Below are 16,758 nucleotides of genomic sequence, written 5' to 3'. Positions count from 1 at the left end.
TAAACTTTCTAATGTTTAATTTTTTTTCCATATTGAATAACACTGCTTACTCACTTATTAGCATGAGCAGCTTTGTGAAAGATTACAAAGTACCACGAAAGGTTGGGTGAATATAATGAAACATACATGTCAACAATCAAAAACACGACTTTAATGATTTTGTTTTTAAAAATACCGTTTCCCTTCCCAGTTCTCTATGGGAATTCAAATTAAATCAATAGGCGTTTTTATATTTCAGACAAAAAATCTAGGGTGTCGATTACTCAACACAGATATTATTAGTTACACAGTTAGTTAGTGACCTGATACAGAAAAATACAAAGATACGAAGCCCCGCCTGATACAGGTTTCTTTTCACACCATGTATTTTTCCGTATCAGGTCACTAACTAACTATGTAACGAATTTATCACGTTGAAGACCTCTAACTGTATATGTGGGGGTCTATATCATACAACTTATCGCTTCACCAATTTTGTCACGGCTGCAAGTTGAATCCGACAATAAATTACTCGTTCAATATGAACTTTTCTCTCATGATACATTTTTTTCACAGTGTCATGTGACCAAGATCTGACCAATTAGATTTCAACAATTTTGTCTGAGGCCTGATAAGGTCCTTTAAAGGGTATTTGTTATTTCTAAACACTGAAAACAAATAAAACTTATCAAGCAGAAATTTATACCGAAAGAACATTAAATAATAAAAAAATGAAATTTTTTGTTATTCATGACTTGCTTCTAATAAAACCCTCTATTTTCATGTATTTGATTATTGATTGCCATTTAAATATGATGATATATTGAACACAGTTTTCTTACAAAACCTTCATAAAAGTGATCACTACAAAATACATGTAATAACTATTCTAATAAGTTTATCTTAATTTAAAGTCTAGATTTCTAGTCTACCTTCGATTTTGATACATCCGTAATTTTATCATTTCCCGGGGGAAAACCCTATGCTATGTGTCCTAGTAAAATAAGTGGTAATATAATAAGTGATAAACCATGACAACAAAAAACACTAAACTTAACCATGCATCTAAAGTCATCAACTACATTCCTTATCAATGATTATGATTCCTCAATAACTTAGCAGAAATCACTATTTACAATTGAGTATTCACAACATATACCTGTACAATTACAATATTCAATGCAATAAAAATATACAGATGTTTTAAAATCTGTAAAATTGCAAAAAATTGCAAAAAGTCAAGAAATTAAGCAATGATAGCTGTTTTTTCATACTTTGAAATTATGGAGAAAGGAACACAATTCTCAATTTTTCATATAAAACATTTCTGTCTACAAGTATCTCATACATAAAAAACAAAGAGAGCATCCCCAACCTTAGAAAATAACCCTGAAAATTGAATAGAGAAATAAAAAAAAAAACTGTTTTCATAAGCACTGGTCATAGTTTGAATTCAGGAGCATGTCTTAACTTTGCCCTGATTTCTTGGATAGAAAATATCACTGATTGTTTGTATGTGATGTTTGGCTTGGCATCAAACGGGAATTTTTACTCCTTGCTGCGGAGGCACTGACGCTCCTCTGTTTAATCTTTTCGCTCTAAATAAAAAACAGTATCATTACATATACGTACATTTTTTAAACAATTACACAAAAACAATACAATAATATTGATTAAGTAAATTAGCTTTTTAAAATTACAATCCAAACGAAACATGAGAATATTTATGAATAACAATACTCAGTGTGCGAAATTAACCATGAACCGATAGACAATGTCTATAGAAAATCGAGTCGGTCTATAATGATCAAAATAGCTATAGACTGACTTGTCTATAGGAATTCTGAGTAAAAAACTGGTTCCCTGCCACTTATTAAAACATATATGAGAAGTGGGACCAGTTTATATGTAGTATGCTAATGTTTCTGTTCACCCCTTAGCTGTAATAAAATGTTCCACAGTGCAATTACAAATCATTCGAATCAGATTATTCCATTTTCAACAGGGGGTGTGGTGTGTGTGTGTGTGTGTGTGTGTGTGTGTGTGTGTGTGTGTGTGTGTGTGTGTGTGTGTGTGTGTGTCAATTTGATATTTACTTCAATGTACGTCATTTTCATGTAAATTCGGAATGTCCTTTTTGAACGGTTTTAAAAATATGTGGAAGGTGCACGCACTTGAATCAAACAGAAAGCGGTCAGTACAACAAGTTCCAGTAAGGCTAAAGTCGCAGAAAATCATGAGAAAATGAAACGTAGTAAATGTGACTTAGATGAAGAATCAGGCAGTGAAACTGAGCTGGAACAAAATGAAAAAGAAAATGAAATTCTAATTGAAAAGCTTGACGTGCATGAATTTGAAAAAGAATATAATTAACTATGAACAAATTACCAAACCGAATTTGTGTCTATTATTCATTTTTATATAACATTGAATATTCCACGATAAATTTCGGTCTATAGGAATTTGTTGTGGTCTATAGGAAATAAAATGACTATGGACCGAAAGTCTATAGGACTTTAAAGTTAGTTTCGCACACTGAATACTTATAATATAATTTCAACACAACAAGGGAATACTGTATTGTCACCAAAAAAACAAAGATGGGTGGACCAATCAGTTAACAAAGATGTTCACCATCATGTAAATGTATAAATTCTGCTGACCTATTCATTTTTAGGTCACCTGAGCTGAAAGCTGATCACCTGTTGTCTGTCTGTCAACTTTTTTCATTTTTTTCTTCTCCAGAATCACCAGCCCAATTTCAACCAAACTTGGCAACAAGAGGCCCATGGGCCACATCACTCACCTGAGTCACCTTAAAGATTTTCATTATATATATTCACATGTAAAACTTTGATCCCTATTGTGGCCCCGACCTACCCCCAGGGGCCATGATTTTTACAAACTTGAATCTGCACTATGTCAGGAAGCTTTCATGTAAATGTAAACTTTTTTGGCCCTGGTTCTTGAGAAGAGTTTTAAAGATTTTCCCTATATATTTGTACATAAAATTTTGTTCCCCTATTGTGGCCCAAACCTACCCCCAGGGGCCATGCTTATAACAACCTTGAATCTGCACTATGTCAGGAGGTTTTTATGTAAATTTGTACTTTCCTGGCCTATTGGTTTTTGGAAGAAGATTTTTAAAGATTTTCCTAAACATTCGCATGTAAAATTTTAGTTCCCTATTGTGGCCCCAACCTACCCCCGGGGGTCATGGTTTGAACAAACTTGAATCTGCACTATGTCAGGAAGCTTTCCTGTAAATTTCAGCTCTTCTGGCCCAGTGGTTCTAGAGAAGATTTTTAAATGACTCCACCCTATATTTGCATTTTTGTGATTATCTCTCCTTTGAAAGGGACATGGCTCTTCATGAGAACAAACTTAAAAGTCCTTTACCCAAGGATGCTTTTTGCCAAGTTTGATTAAATTGGCCCAGTGGTTCTGAAGAAGAAGTCGAAAATGTGAAAATTTTAGACAGACGACAAACAAAGGGTGATCAGAAAAGCTCACTTGAGCTATTAGCTCTGGTGAGCTTAAAAGCATTCTTGGGTGACGGGGATTCAAGTTTATTCAAATAAAGCATAACACCCTTCTCCAAGAGGAGATAATAGCAAAACTACACTGACAAATTTGAAAAATCTTCTCCAGAACCAGCAGGCCAATTTCCGCCAAACTTTGCACAAATCATTCCTGAGAAGGGGATTCAAATTTGTTCAAATGAAGGACAATGCTCCCTTCAATGGGGAGATAATCATGAAAATGCAAAAATAGGGAGGGGTCATCTTCTGAGAACCACTGGGTCAGAAAAGTTTACATTTATATGAAAGCTTCCTGATATAGTTTCAAGTTTGTTAAAACCATGGCCCCTGGGGGTAGGGTGGGGTCACAAAAGGGGATCTAAAGGCCAAGGACCCATTTTACAAAGGTTTTACAATTCTAAACCACAAATACTTGGCACAATTTATTCACTGCTGCAATTTCCTCAAGTGTAAATGCATGACAAATACAAAGAAATGAAAATGAAAAGTACATAAAATCATATTTTCATAAACTCTACACAGAAATAGAAATATTTTTGTCCAATGAAAAATACTGGTCTTAGATGTAAAATAAGTCCCTGGTTATCCGAGTACTTCTGACCAAAGTTATATGGTTTTTTGGCCGTAATTGATTTATTTTTCAACCAGTTACCTACTGCCACAGTATTTCACACAGCATGGGAGAGGGATGACACTTATTGTTTAGAGGGTCAAAAAGTCAAAGGTAGAGCCAATAGGGGATCAAAGATTTATATCTATTTAAATGGGGAAAAATCTTTTTCTCAAGAACCAATGGGCCAGAAAAGTTGAAATTTACATGAAAGCCTCCTGACATAGTGCAGATTCAAGTTTGTTAAAGGGAAAGGCAACCCTAACCACATTGTTGCGTTTATGAATAAAGTTTTACTTACTGATATTGTAAATGACCAAAAATCCTTGCTTAATGATTAAATCAATATTAATCTATCATATATTTTAAATTACCCGCTGACCATTGGAAGTTTGATTTATGACATCACACCGTCGGTTCCGGTTTATTTCATCAGCAGCACTGTAAACATGGCAAGTCATGAACAGTTAAGTTTGGAGCCGTATAGATTTGAGTCCGTTCTTTTGCAAGAGGGAATTGAGCAAAGAAGACGTTCATTCGAGTTGCAGACCAGATAGAAGGTTCACATTTCTTCATACAAATATCTCTAACTTCAACTTGTCATTACGCAGATGATGGATTCACAGTTTACATCGTCGTTTCTTTTCAGATTCAGATGACTTGGTTGGGTCAAGAATTTCAAATTTTTTTTTTTACTTCTCCCCTTTGCATTAATGCAATCAACTTATTTATACGTAAAATCTACCATATCACATACACATCTTAGAATCTCATCAAAACCGGAACAAACGGTGTGACGTCAAAATTATTGATTTTTGTGGTCTTGAAAACAAGATTTTCACATCATGGCAGCCTCTGTAGATGGCGGAAGTTTCAATTTCGAACGTTTTCAAATTAGTACTGAAGCTTATCTAGGTCGTATATCAACAGAATAGTATGACCAATTTTTATGATATAATTAATCCTATCATTTATCATGTAAATTTTTTTTGGGTTGCCTTCCCCTTTAAATTCATGACCCTCTAAGCATTTCCATGCTATTAAAGATGTGTGAAATATTGTTATAACTGCAGATAAATACTAAATCAGTTAAATAAAAAAAACCAACAACAACAACAAACATTGTTTCCTTTCCCTGTTGACCTTTTCACCTTATAATGAATAAGGATCTGATTCTTGTCCCATGTAAATATGTCACTGATACAAGTCTGGACAATTCAGCTGCTCTCTAAATTTCTTAAATGGATGGAAAGACATACAGACAGATGGACAAAGTGATTCCTATATAATTCTCAACCTTCATTTGCTGGGGGTATAAGATGATGCCATAATTGCCTACCTTGGTGAATTTGTGGGACTTGCTGCTACAGGCTTTCCACTCCTTGGATTATCTTTCACAAAGTTCCGACAGGAAGCTAATTTAGATTCTAAAGCCTGTAAAATGAAAAAAAAATATTGTAAAGTTATTCTTAATAAAAGAAAATATCTTAATAACATTTAAACTAGATGTACTAGAAATACTAAGTATGGTCAATAGATTACAATGTTACTAAAAAAAAGTCTACAGGTGACTCTCGATAACTAGAAGTTCAAGGGACCTTAATAAAACTTTGAGAAATCCAGAGATCGAAATTCGGAAATTGAAGGTCCGCCGGTATGGTTAAGATTTTACAATAACCATAAATGTATACCAACAAGATCATATGATATCGTTTTGACATGTTTTCCTTCATATTCGTCAGGTGCGTGTACTTTGATATCAAAATAAAAAACCTTATTTTGCCTTAATAAAAACATTTCAAAGTTTATGAATTTTTTTGTTCTTTAATCATGCTTAGATAGGCATACAAAACCAAGTTCCGATGACGCTTTACTATCGCAAACTAAACAGAGCACAATGTTATGTCGCTTTACCCGAATGAGTAAAACGATGTTTTAGAGTAACAAACTCGAGAAATTTAACAGTTTGTAGATTTCTAAATTATGTATAAAACGTACTCTCTCGTTGTCACGTCAAAACGAAGTATAGATTTTATTCATAGTCGGATTATATAGAATTTTAATCACCACGACCCAAACCCTAGTGCAAGGTGTAAACTGACCAATAAGCCAATTATATTCTCAAGTGTGTCACCTCCACAAAGAAGCACCCACGATATTTCACCTATATAAACACCTAATTACCCCTCAGGGCTCGAAATTAACATATGCCCAACAGTCTGTGACTGGTTAAAAGTATGGTGGACTGACTGACATTTGTTTTAGTCAGTCTGATGGGACTGGTTAATTTTCTAAAGCATCATTTTGGAAAATATACTTATGAAATTTTATACACACATTTGGCATGCTTCGATCTGTAGATATCAGACGAATCTGATTCGTAAATATAAATCCCACATTTAAGTGTTACAATATTGTCTGAGGCATATTGAGTTTAATTTCATTTTAATAACATTAACGAAATATGTTTAATTATTTCTGGAAAACTTTGTTGGACTGGTAAAATTTTCTGTGGACTGGTTGAAATTATACCCCATCAGTCCGACTGGACTGGTGACATAAAAAGTTAGCTTCAAGCTCTGCCCCTCCGGCATTCAACAAAATCCAGGTAAGGCTCAAGCGGAAATTATTACACGTTTGGATAACGGTGGGTATACGCTACCACCACTTTGAGACATCGAGAGTGAAACACAATGAAATGTGTTTTACGGGACACAACTTCACTTCGAGAGATCAAGAACTTTGAGAGATCGAACGTTCGAGAGATCGATAGTAAATTTGCTTTGTTATATAGAGAGAAAAATCGGGACCATGATTTCACTTCGAGAGATCGAAGTTCGAGCCATCGAGAGTCACCTGTAGTTTGAACTAAAACTTATTAAAATTACACATTAAAATTAGCTAAAAACCCAGTTTAATTAATGAATATCTGAAAAGTCTAGAAAACAAAATTCCATGAAAATGAGAAGTCCAAAGACCACAGAACTCTTTCAGAGTCCACAGGCCATATTGTGCTGAAATCAAGTCAATTAAAACATCATCTAAACTTCATCTGTAATTCAGCATGTACAACTAAATACTGAGAATCAGTTCAATATTTCCAGCAGAGAAAAAAGTCCACAGAACTATTCAAATTCTATGAAAATTTGGGTTGTAACTTTGTTGAAAATATAGACTTTTTCTGTTGCACATCAATATACAACTACATACTGAAAATCAATTCAATATCTTTGAACACAATGAAAAGTCTTAAAAACAATTCAATAATTTTTTTTCCAAGTCTAAGGGTTGTAACCCTACTGAAAGTATGTTAATACTTCTCATTACAAGCTCGTTGGAGTTATCGCGCTTTGATGACTCTTGTGCATCATTGGTAAGAAAATGCACAAATCTTGCGAGCAAGTGCGAGATTACTGGGACATAAATGGAACGAAACGTACATAGCACCCCCACCCCCTTTTTTTAAGAGTTAAAATACATGGTGTATTTTTCAATAAAATTACCATTAGTCAAACTGTATTTTTCAAATATTCTAACACTATCTCATTAAAGATGTTACATGTTTTTTATACTCCACACACCTATTTTAAAAATTCCAAACAACGATGTTCTCTGGACATCCAAGTCCATCAATATTTTGTAATTTTCAAATTAGCTTAGATGCAGTTTGGAAACGCATTAGGTGTGTTAATTAGTGTTATAAACGTCTTTAAAAAATGCAGTTTGGCATATATACTGTACATGTATATAACTTGTTCTAAAATATGGAGACTGACCGGGGTGTGTGTGTGTACGTGTACGATTACAAAGTCCATGCCATATGAACCTGTCCTAATTGTATGATAAAATAGAATATCTTCATAGTCTGACAGAATAACTTTAAAAACATATTAATCACATTAATTACAAGAAAATTTCTTGTGTTGGATTTAGTAGCTTCTCTCCCTCACATAGTTTAATAAATTTGTCTGTTTTCTTGTAAGAATAATCAATTCCTAAATTTGACTTTAGAATTTTAATCAATGTTGTGGTTTGCAGTCGGTTATAATATCTATTCAATACCATAATTCATATTACGTATGCCTAAGTAATGTATTTATATTATGTTGTCCCGGTAGCACGACTTTACGTGCCTTTAATTTGAAGAGTTCCACTAATGGAAATGATAAGTATTAGCACAGACTTAAAACTTTTGAAACACATCATTATACATCATACACTGTACCTGTACACAGTGAAAATCAAGTCAACATCTGTAAGCAGCACTTGTTATCAATTCAGTTTCTGTAGTGCTAAACAGGTGAAGTTCCCACTAAATGGGGCACATACTTTTCACATGTTAACCCTCTGGAGAAAGTGTCTCAGATATAAATGGTATATTTGCTTTCCTTAACATTGAAGTTTCTTTATGGAGACCACAAAACTCCTCTGTGTTACCAGGGCTTAACCTTCTACTTGCACATTCACACTTAACTTGTCCTCACAATAGGTGGACTTGGGACCAGTAACACTTCAAACATTAACTCAGAAAATGTGTTGCTCTAGATTTATAAACAAGCTTTTTCTGTTCCTTTACATCTTTTTCATCTGTTTTAATTGAAGTATGGTGCACTGCAGACTTCTGGGTGATGATTTTGTTTTAATTGAAGTATGGTGCACTGCAGAATTCTGGGTAATGATTTTGTTTTAATTGAAGTATGGTGCACTGCAGACTTCTGGGTGATGATTTTGTTTTAATTGAAGTATGGTGCACTGCAGACTTCTGGGTGATGATTTTGTTTTAATTGAAGTATGGTGCACTGCTGACTTCTGAGTGATGATTTTGAGTATAGTCACTTCATGATGGCAAAAAAATCAAAAATAAGTTCGTGTTGGGCCAGTTTTAAAATGGAACCACTTTGAATATGACAAATGTACAAAATTCAATTTCCATGCCCTTATATTTCACAATACTCTAAATTCAATAAATGCACTTCAGATAAAATTTTTAAATTTGTTCATTTGGGGAAGCTGACACATTGAAATTAAACTCTGCTGAACACGGACAATCAGTACCATAATACCTTATTAACCAATCAGTATTTACGTATATTACATGTACAAACTTACGTACACACTACTATGAAGTGCATAAACATGACAGGCATGGAATGAGAGAAACACTTACTCCAACTTTTCGAAGAAGGTCCCCTACTATGTTTAAAGCTGAGATTCTTGCTGATGGTGTTAGAGGTGTGCTTGTTGAAGATCTCATGGGTATACCTGAAAATTTAGTTTGAAATGTAGTCATAATCAAATCATATAGAAATCACTGTTTGATACAAGTAGATTGGAGGAAAGTGCATGTATTGAGCAGAAGTGCAAGAGTAGAGCTTTCTCTCCATAATCGGGAGATCATGAGTTTGAGCCCTGCTCATGCCAAGGCTGTGTCAAACCTAACACATAAGCACACTGTAGCGATTGCTCCTTCACCAAATACTTGGCTTTTAGATATGAGAACCATGGGTTTTTTCTGGATGTGACCTTAAAAATTTCTGAAAATCATGATGACCTTTAACCCTTGCATATGATATACAGATGCACATATATGTCCATCAACAAATTCAAATTCTTTGATCTGAAGGGCAATCAGGGCATAAAAACACTATCATTAATTAATGAAATTGCTTTCAAAACTGAAGTGTTAAAATCTAATTCTTTTGAGGGGGATAAGTTAAGGTTGATCGATCCTCATGTGATGTCATAGGTTTTTACAAAAATTTTAATAAATCAAACTTTGCGCATGATAGAAATATATCTTTCTGAGGAATTTTATTCACTGGATATAATAAAAAATCTGGTAAACTATTAATACTGAAAAAGTTTATATTTTCCATAGATAATCAATTATTCATGATTAAAAAAAAATTGTCAAGGGCAATAACTCCTATGCTGGAACTTCCTCAACTGGATGTCTATTATACATTGGTTTCCCTAATATCCACAATTAATCTATACATATTTATGAATTAGCATTTTTTTTTAAAAACTGTTGATACTTAAATTTTGTCATTTCAACAAGTTTTTATATATTTTTATTATTCTGTTTAACGAAAATGTGGATTTTCTGATGTTGATGTATATTTCTGTTTTGGTATGTCTGACATCTTTAAAAAGGTGGCAACATGTATATTTTCTTTGGTTATTAATTAAATTAAACTATATTGAGTGGAAATTGATAAAGTTTTTCCACTTTTAACCATTAATATTGATAAGTCACAAGAGGATGGAACTACCTTAAGGCATTGAACAAATGCACTACAAAAAACTCTTGAGTATTGCAAACTTTCAGACTAGTGAAAAACTTCCTACATGTACCTCTGTTTGGAGGCGTTGACAAGGAGGATTTGTCATTAATGCTGTTCTCTTCCATCGAGTCTTGTTTCTTTCTAATGGGTACATGTATTGCATTGGAATTCCGATCTTCTTTCGTGGCAAGGTTTTCGGCTGAACTAGGTGGTCTAGTTTGTACCACATTTAATTCTGATCGGAGGTCTGTTGCATGAAAATAGATTTCATTTATACTGCAGAAAGCAGCTTCAATGGAAATATTTTAAGTAGATAAATGATCACTTGTATAATGTCTTATAAGTGTACATTCATTACTGTAATTAACTTTTACTGTATACTAACACTATTATGAAACGTAAGGGTAACCTGTGACAAGGTTACTCTATATGTTGCACTCTATAAATTCTCCATCTTTAATTTCCTACCTTTGGCTTCATCTTTAAGTCTCTGCACCGTTTCTGTTAAAGTTTCTTTTTCATCTAATTCACTTTCTAAGAAAGCATTCCTTTCTATGGCCTTAAATAAAAGACATTTGTATTATTGATTGATTGGAATAGCATTAAAAAAAACCAGAAGATTTAGTTCAAAGGTATTATATTTCTATTATTCTTTCATTTGATTTCCAGGGTTGCAGATAATGTTTGAAACCCTGGAGCCCATGCAGGCCACTAACTTTGGATGTTACAAGGAATAAAGAGAACACTTAATACACAATTCATTTTGTAACACTTTTCCATAGTAGACAATGTATGTTCAAAGAACCAATTGTTTGACAAACCAGACAGTAACTTTTTAATGTTCAGTGCAAATGTCAATGTGAGTGCTTATAGAACACAGTTTTAATAATGAACACATAGCTATGATGATTAACACACACCACATATGGTAAAAATTATTGCGTGAAAATAAAACTCTATGGTCAGTATGCAGTTTTAAGGATTTTTGAAACTCGAACTCTATCAACCATGCACACAACCTCAACACTTACTCCTTAAATGAAATCAAATTCAAATTACCTGATTTAATCTCACTTCAAAATCTTCAAGTGACACAACTGTAGCTCTATAATGTATTGCAATCATAAATCATTTTAACAGAACATCATTAAACAATACAAATTCTTCATCTGAAGTTCTAAACATGCTGTGTGAATTAAAACAAGAGGCTCTTGGGTCACATTGCTCACCTGAGTCACCTTGGCCCATATCTAAAGATTTTCCATATATATTTGTATGTAAAACTTTGGTCCCTTTTGTAGCCCCAACCTACCCCTGGGGGCCATGATTTTTACAGACTTGAATCTGCACTATGTCTGGAATCTTTTATGCAAATGTAAACTTCTCTGGCCCAATTGTTCTTGAGAAGAAGATTTTTTTCTACATACATCGGTATTAGTATTTAAAACTTTGATCCCCTATTGCAGCCCCATTCAAACCGAGACGACACATGATTTTAACAACTTGAACCTGTACAAAAACTTTGATCCCCATCCTACCCCCAGGGGTATTGATTTGAACAAACTTGAATCTGCACTATGTCAGGAAGCTTTCATATAAATTTCAGATTTTTAAATGAATTCACCCTATTTTTGCATTTTTGTGATTATTTCCCCTTTGAAGGGGGCATGGTCCTTCATTTCAACAAACTTGAAAGTCCTTCACCAAAGCATGCTTTCTGCCAAGTTTGGTTGAAATTGGCCCAGTGGTTCAGGAGAAGAAGATGAAAAGCCAACACCGATGAGAGACAACAAACAAATTTTTATCCGAGACTTCAGCTCAGATGAGCTAATAATGTAATGTCTGAAAATTTGTAATGACAAATTAAATTTCATTAAGGAACATTAACATTTAATAAATAATTATTTCTTTTCAATGAACACTTTAAACAGAATTTTAGTTGCCCACTAACATTACATACAACAATACAATGCAATGGAGTTGATACCGTATGATTTTCCATTGTGTCAAACTTGAGCCTTGTCTGTGATTTCATACCTCTTGGCTCTTTCCAGGTCATCGTTTGTCTGCTCCAGCTCTCTGATGTACTTCTGCAGCTCATCTTTATAGGCACTGACTTGAGCTAGTTCATCCTCTAAATTGGACACTTGTCTGTGACTGTTCGTTTGTAAAAGCTCAATCTTTTCCTAAAAAGGAACCTCAAAAACTTAGTCCACATTTCTTTGGATTGTACATGCAAATAAAAGTTTCACAAATGATCATATATGTATATTAAAAATATTCTTGATATGTAAACAGAGATTACTTAGAAATTTCTGTTTGGAATAGGTTTGATATCACAAGGATTTTACCTAATGAACTATATGCGATTATTTTCTGCACCCTTGATTACATTTTGAGATAGAGCTATAATAGATATATCACCATTATTATCATTTCAGAACAATTAATATCAATTCTTATTATGATGATGCTAACTATTTATAAAACCTAAAAATGAAATAATTTTATATTTGTTTTAATCTAATTTTTTTAGTAAAAAAAATGATATTTCATGCCATTAATTTGTGGTTGGAAAGCATACAGCACATCTGCTTACTCACACAATGTGTAAAGTGATAATATCTATGAAAGAAATAAGAGAAAAAATTGTCTGAGAAACATATGTTCCGTCACTTTTAAAGCAAAATGCAGATAATATTTTGAACTTATGACTGCGATTTAATGAAACAACACTTTCTGACATCATAGAAACAGTCATGGTGATACACAAATAATGTTATATAAAGTTTTGACTTATATTGATGAACACATACTATGAGATTTAAATCACTTAATTTTCAATGTTTTATGGGAGGGACATGTAATGTGTTGAATAGAGAGTCCTAAGCCTCCTTTAATGAAATATACGGAATTGATTTTCCAAGATCTCCCTGCACCATCATTAAAATTTGAAAATGAAAATTAAATGACACAATCACCTCACTTTTGTTTAAAAAGAAAAGAAAAAAAGAAAAAGAAGAAAGAAATGTAGCATGCAATCACTCAAAACTGTGATTCCTAATTCAAACATGTTGAAACAACTTTTAAATTTTCATGTCACAAGAACCATGCTTGCTCAGTTAAAACTGTGAAATTAAATATAATTTCTTACTTTGAGTGAAGCATTTTCACTGCCAAGTTTGGAGGTCTCTGATATAAGGTCTTTGTTTTTCGATTCCAGCTGTTCCAGCTGTGCTTCCAGTTCACATTCCAGCTCCCTGCTGCTGATCTGGAACTCTTCTAATTCTTCTCGAGTTTCCTCCAAACTAATAAAGAAAATGAATTTGTTACATTTTAACATAAGACAGGTGAACATAAAGTGGCAAGAAATGAAATATACAGCATTCATGATGTCCGTCTGTTACAGTCAAAACATTTGACGTCACAATGCAATGGGCAGACGGAAAAAATATCTAAGCTTATCGCCATGCACGAGTGAGAACTTTTTTTTTTTTAGCATGGACCGGAGATTTTTAAAATTTAATTTTGTGGGTTATTTTCTTTTAATTTAATGTTTATTACATATATACAATATACACATATAATTTAACACAGTCTTGTTCATAACGATGAAAGCACTGATAGTAGGCCTACCCGTTAATTGCAATTAACTTTTTTGCAATAGCAAAGTAGCATGCATAAATATGCATAAGAAATGGGGTACAGCTTTTTTCGTAAATTGAGTTCCATATACACCCACAGCGTTTTCTTGAAATGTTAACCATACAAATATGCTTTAATGAGTATGCAGATCACATGTGTATAGTGAAACTGAATTTTGAAAAGTTGAACTTACATAAATATTTTGCACCAGAAGTGGAAACTACATGTTGATTGAAATCAGGAACTGCAGTTGTCGCGGACCTATTACCCGCTCATTGTTCTGTGATTAGTTAGATTGATTATAAAAATTGAACAAATCACTATGTTCTTCTTGGTTTTCATCTCTTAAATAGACCTCATACTTTCGTTTTGAATATGTTTTATGAATTGCTATACATTATAATTCATGAATACAATAAAAGTAAAACTAAGTGGATTGAAATTCCACCAAAAATTGGAATTTCAATCCAATGTTTTCAAGGGAGTCCGTGCTGAAAATGTTCCCACCCGTGTGCGGCAATAAGCTTAGATCTTTTCAATCCACACTGAGTTAGCATCCGCGTATTGCATTGTGACGTCAAATGTTTTGAATGTAACAGATGACCATCACGACTGCTGTTTATTTCATTTCCTTGCACTTTATGTTCGCTGTAAATATGTAAACAAAGTAAATATCTGTGTAACACAATAGTGGTAAGTGATTTTAAGAAATGCAATACCCAGTTTATGAGGGTTGTTCAAAAAGTTCTCAAACACTGTAAATTAGGAGAAAATTACTCAATGTTTAGGATTGTGGGTTTTGTTTTATTTAAATTCTAACAATTCAAAAAATAATTGCATATTACTTGAAAAAGTAAAATATGATTCAAAGACTTTTACATTACAGTTTCTTCTAATAGTTACTTCATGTCAAAAATCTTTTCAAAGATTTTCACTCTTTTTTTTTTTTAAAGACACACCATTCAATTTCACGCATTTCTCATGTGGTTTCACTCACTTGTAGAATGTATCTCTATAACATGACTTATCAGTGTATTTTATGATGTTTTTATTGCATATTTTAGCTCAGTTAGATCCAAGAATCACTGACCATGCGAAACAGATTTCACATGGGGAAATAAGGTAAAATTCATAGGTGCGAGATTCAGCAGTAATGTTCCTGATATAATTCACAAATATTTCACATTCCCCTCCTTTTTCTTTACATGACATTTAATAATATGTATATGGGATTTTATTATTTGTTTACCCCCCCCCCTCTTTGTCCTACTCTACATGTATTATGCTTTGTGATATTTTCATTGTCGTAATCTCCTAAGGCAGGAAATAAAGTATGAATGAATCTGAAAACATTAAATATTTGCATAATCTGTGATCTCAATGGAAATTTTCTGTGACTGAACTTTTCGAACAGCCCCCATACTCACATCAAATTATAGTGTTGTGATTGGCAAAATTTCACTAGTGAAAAATTTTAAGCTATTGGAAAGATTTTTATGAATGTTACAGTACTGGTAACAATCCTGTCATCATCAAAATGTTAAAAAAAAATAATAACTATAAAAATCTTCAGAAATTAGACTTAGCAACTCTACTGTAAAATAAATGTGAAATGTGCAATAAAAGTAGTGAGTATTTCACATATTGTAGACATAGTAATTCATAAAAGACATTATTATGAATTATTAAAAAATCTCTTCACAATATGCTATTCATGCTAATTTTTGGATCATTATTTATGTGCACATCATATTACCACTGCTCTTTTAACATATATCACATAAGTTTGATTCCTCATATTACCCGAATACTTAATTAGACAAAATTGCCATCAGTATCACTTTGCTTGAACATAAAATCATGAATTTCTCACCATTTTTAATACGGAAGCCATCAGACATAACTTTAGTTAACTGTTGATAAGGCAATGCTAAATTGTCATATATTATCAAAACATTTTTTATATATCCAAAGTAGAATGGATCACTTTTTGATTTGATCATTGTTGATATCAAGAGCTAAGAATCACAAAAAACTGCTACCTTCAAACAATCGTTAAACATACCCTTCATATAATACAACCGAAGTATGCCGATACAATAAACAGTGTTTAAAATAATACAAGTGGGAAAAGCTGACAACGTCAGTCTAATAATGAATCTTATACACGAATGAAATAGCACAATTTCTGCGCAAAACAGTTCAATAAAAAGAATATGTATTTAACTTACTCCAATAAATGTATTTTTCACGACATTTAAATTTATCAAGTCCAAGCAAAACATTTCCAACAACACGAATTTTGATTACCTGTGTAACGTAGAATTTATTGGATCAACGTGTATCTAAATAAATTAAGAGTGAAACCTACTCTTGTTTGAAACGTTCTGCTTGTTGTCGCCAATAATCTATCTCCTCTTGGGGTGTTTTGAACTTCTTCGAGTCATCCATTCTTCACCACCGGAAGTACGATTGAAAAGTGTTGGATAAAACTGGAAACCAGAACAGGTGCTTATAAAATAAAATATTTTGAATTAAGAACGATGAACGATTGCATAAGAGTGACATTTGCTTTAAACAAAATGTTTGTTGAATATGCTCTATAAAAGAATGATCGCTTATCAACTTTCAAAAATCAAAATGTAATAACATTTAACATAATAATAATCAATCCCAAAGATTTCCTACTTGTAAA

General features: G+C 33.0%; 1 protein-coding gene across 1 annotated transcript in view; it reads right to left on the bottom strand.

Annotated features, from left to right (window-relative positions):
• The window catches only part of LOC125670581 (nuclear distribution protein nudE homolog 1-like), an 18,548-nt gene extending 2,001 nt beyond the window's left edge, over nucleotides 1–16,547 (bottom strand). Inside the window, exons 1-9 of the mRNA XM_048905822.2 lie at nucleotides 16,435–16,547; nucleotides 13,573–13,726; nucleotides 12,456–12,604; nucleotides 11,478–11,523; nucleotides 10,887–10,977; nucleotides 10,489–10,665; nucleotides 9,299–9,393; nucleotides 5,471–5,565; nucleotides 1–1,577 (exon numbers count right to left, since the gene is read on the bottom strand). The exon at nucleotides 1–1,577 is cut by the window's left edge and continues 2,001 nt beyond it. Of these exons, the coding sequence (XP_048761779.1) occupies nucleotides 1,514–1,577; nucleotides 5,471–5,565; nucleotides 9,299–9,393; nucleotides 10,489–10,665; nucleotides 10,887–10,977; nucleotides 11,478–11,523; nucleotides 12,456–12,604; nucleotides 13,573–13,726; nucleotides 16,435–16,514 (951 nt within the window). The 5' untranslated portion in view covers nucleotides 16,515–16,547 and the 3' untranslated portion in view covers nucleotides 1–1,513. The remainder of the gene's footprint in view (nucleotides 1,578–5,470; nucleotides 5,566–9,298; nucleotides 9,394–10,488; nucleotides 10,666–10,886; nucleotides 10,978–11,477; nucleotides 11,524–12,455; nucleotides 12,605–13,572; nucleotides 13,727–16,434) is intronic.
• Between the last annotated feature and the right edge of the window lie 211 nt (nucleotides 16,548–16,758).

The sequence above is a fragment of the Ostrea edulis genome, chromosome 4 (assembly GCF_947568905.1).
Source record: "Ostrea edulis chromosome 4, xbOstEdul1.1, whole genome shotgun sequence".
In the NCBI taxonomy this organism is placed as follows: Eukaryota; Metazoa; Mollusca; class Bivalvia; order Ostreida; family Ostreidae; genus Ostrea; species Ostrea edulis.
The sequence above is the reverse complement of the archived record's forward strand: the minus strand, read 5'-3'. Positions and strand labels throughout refer to the sequence as shown.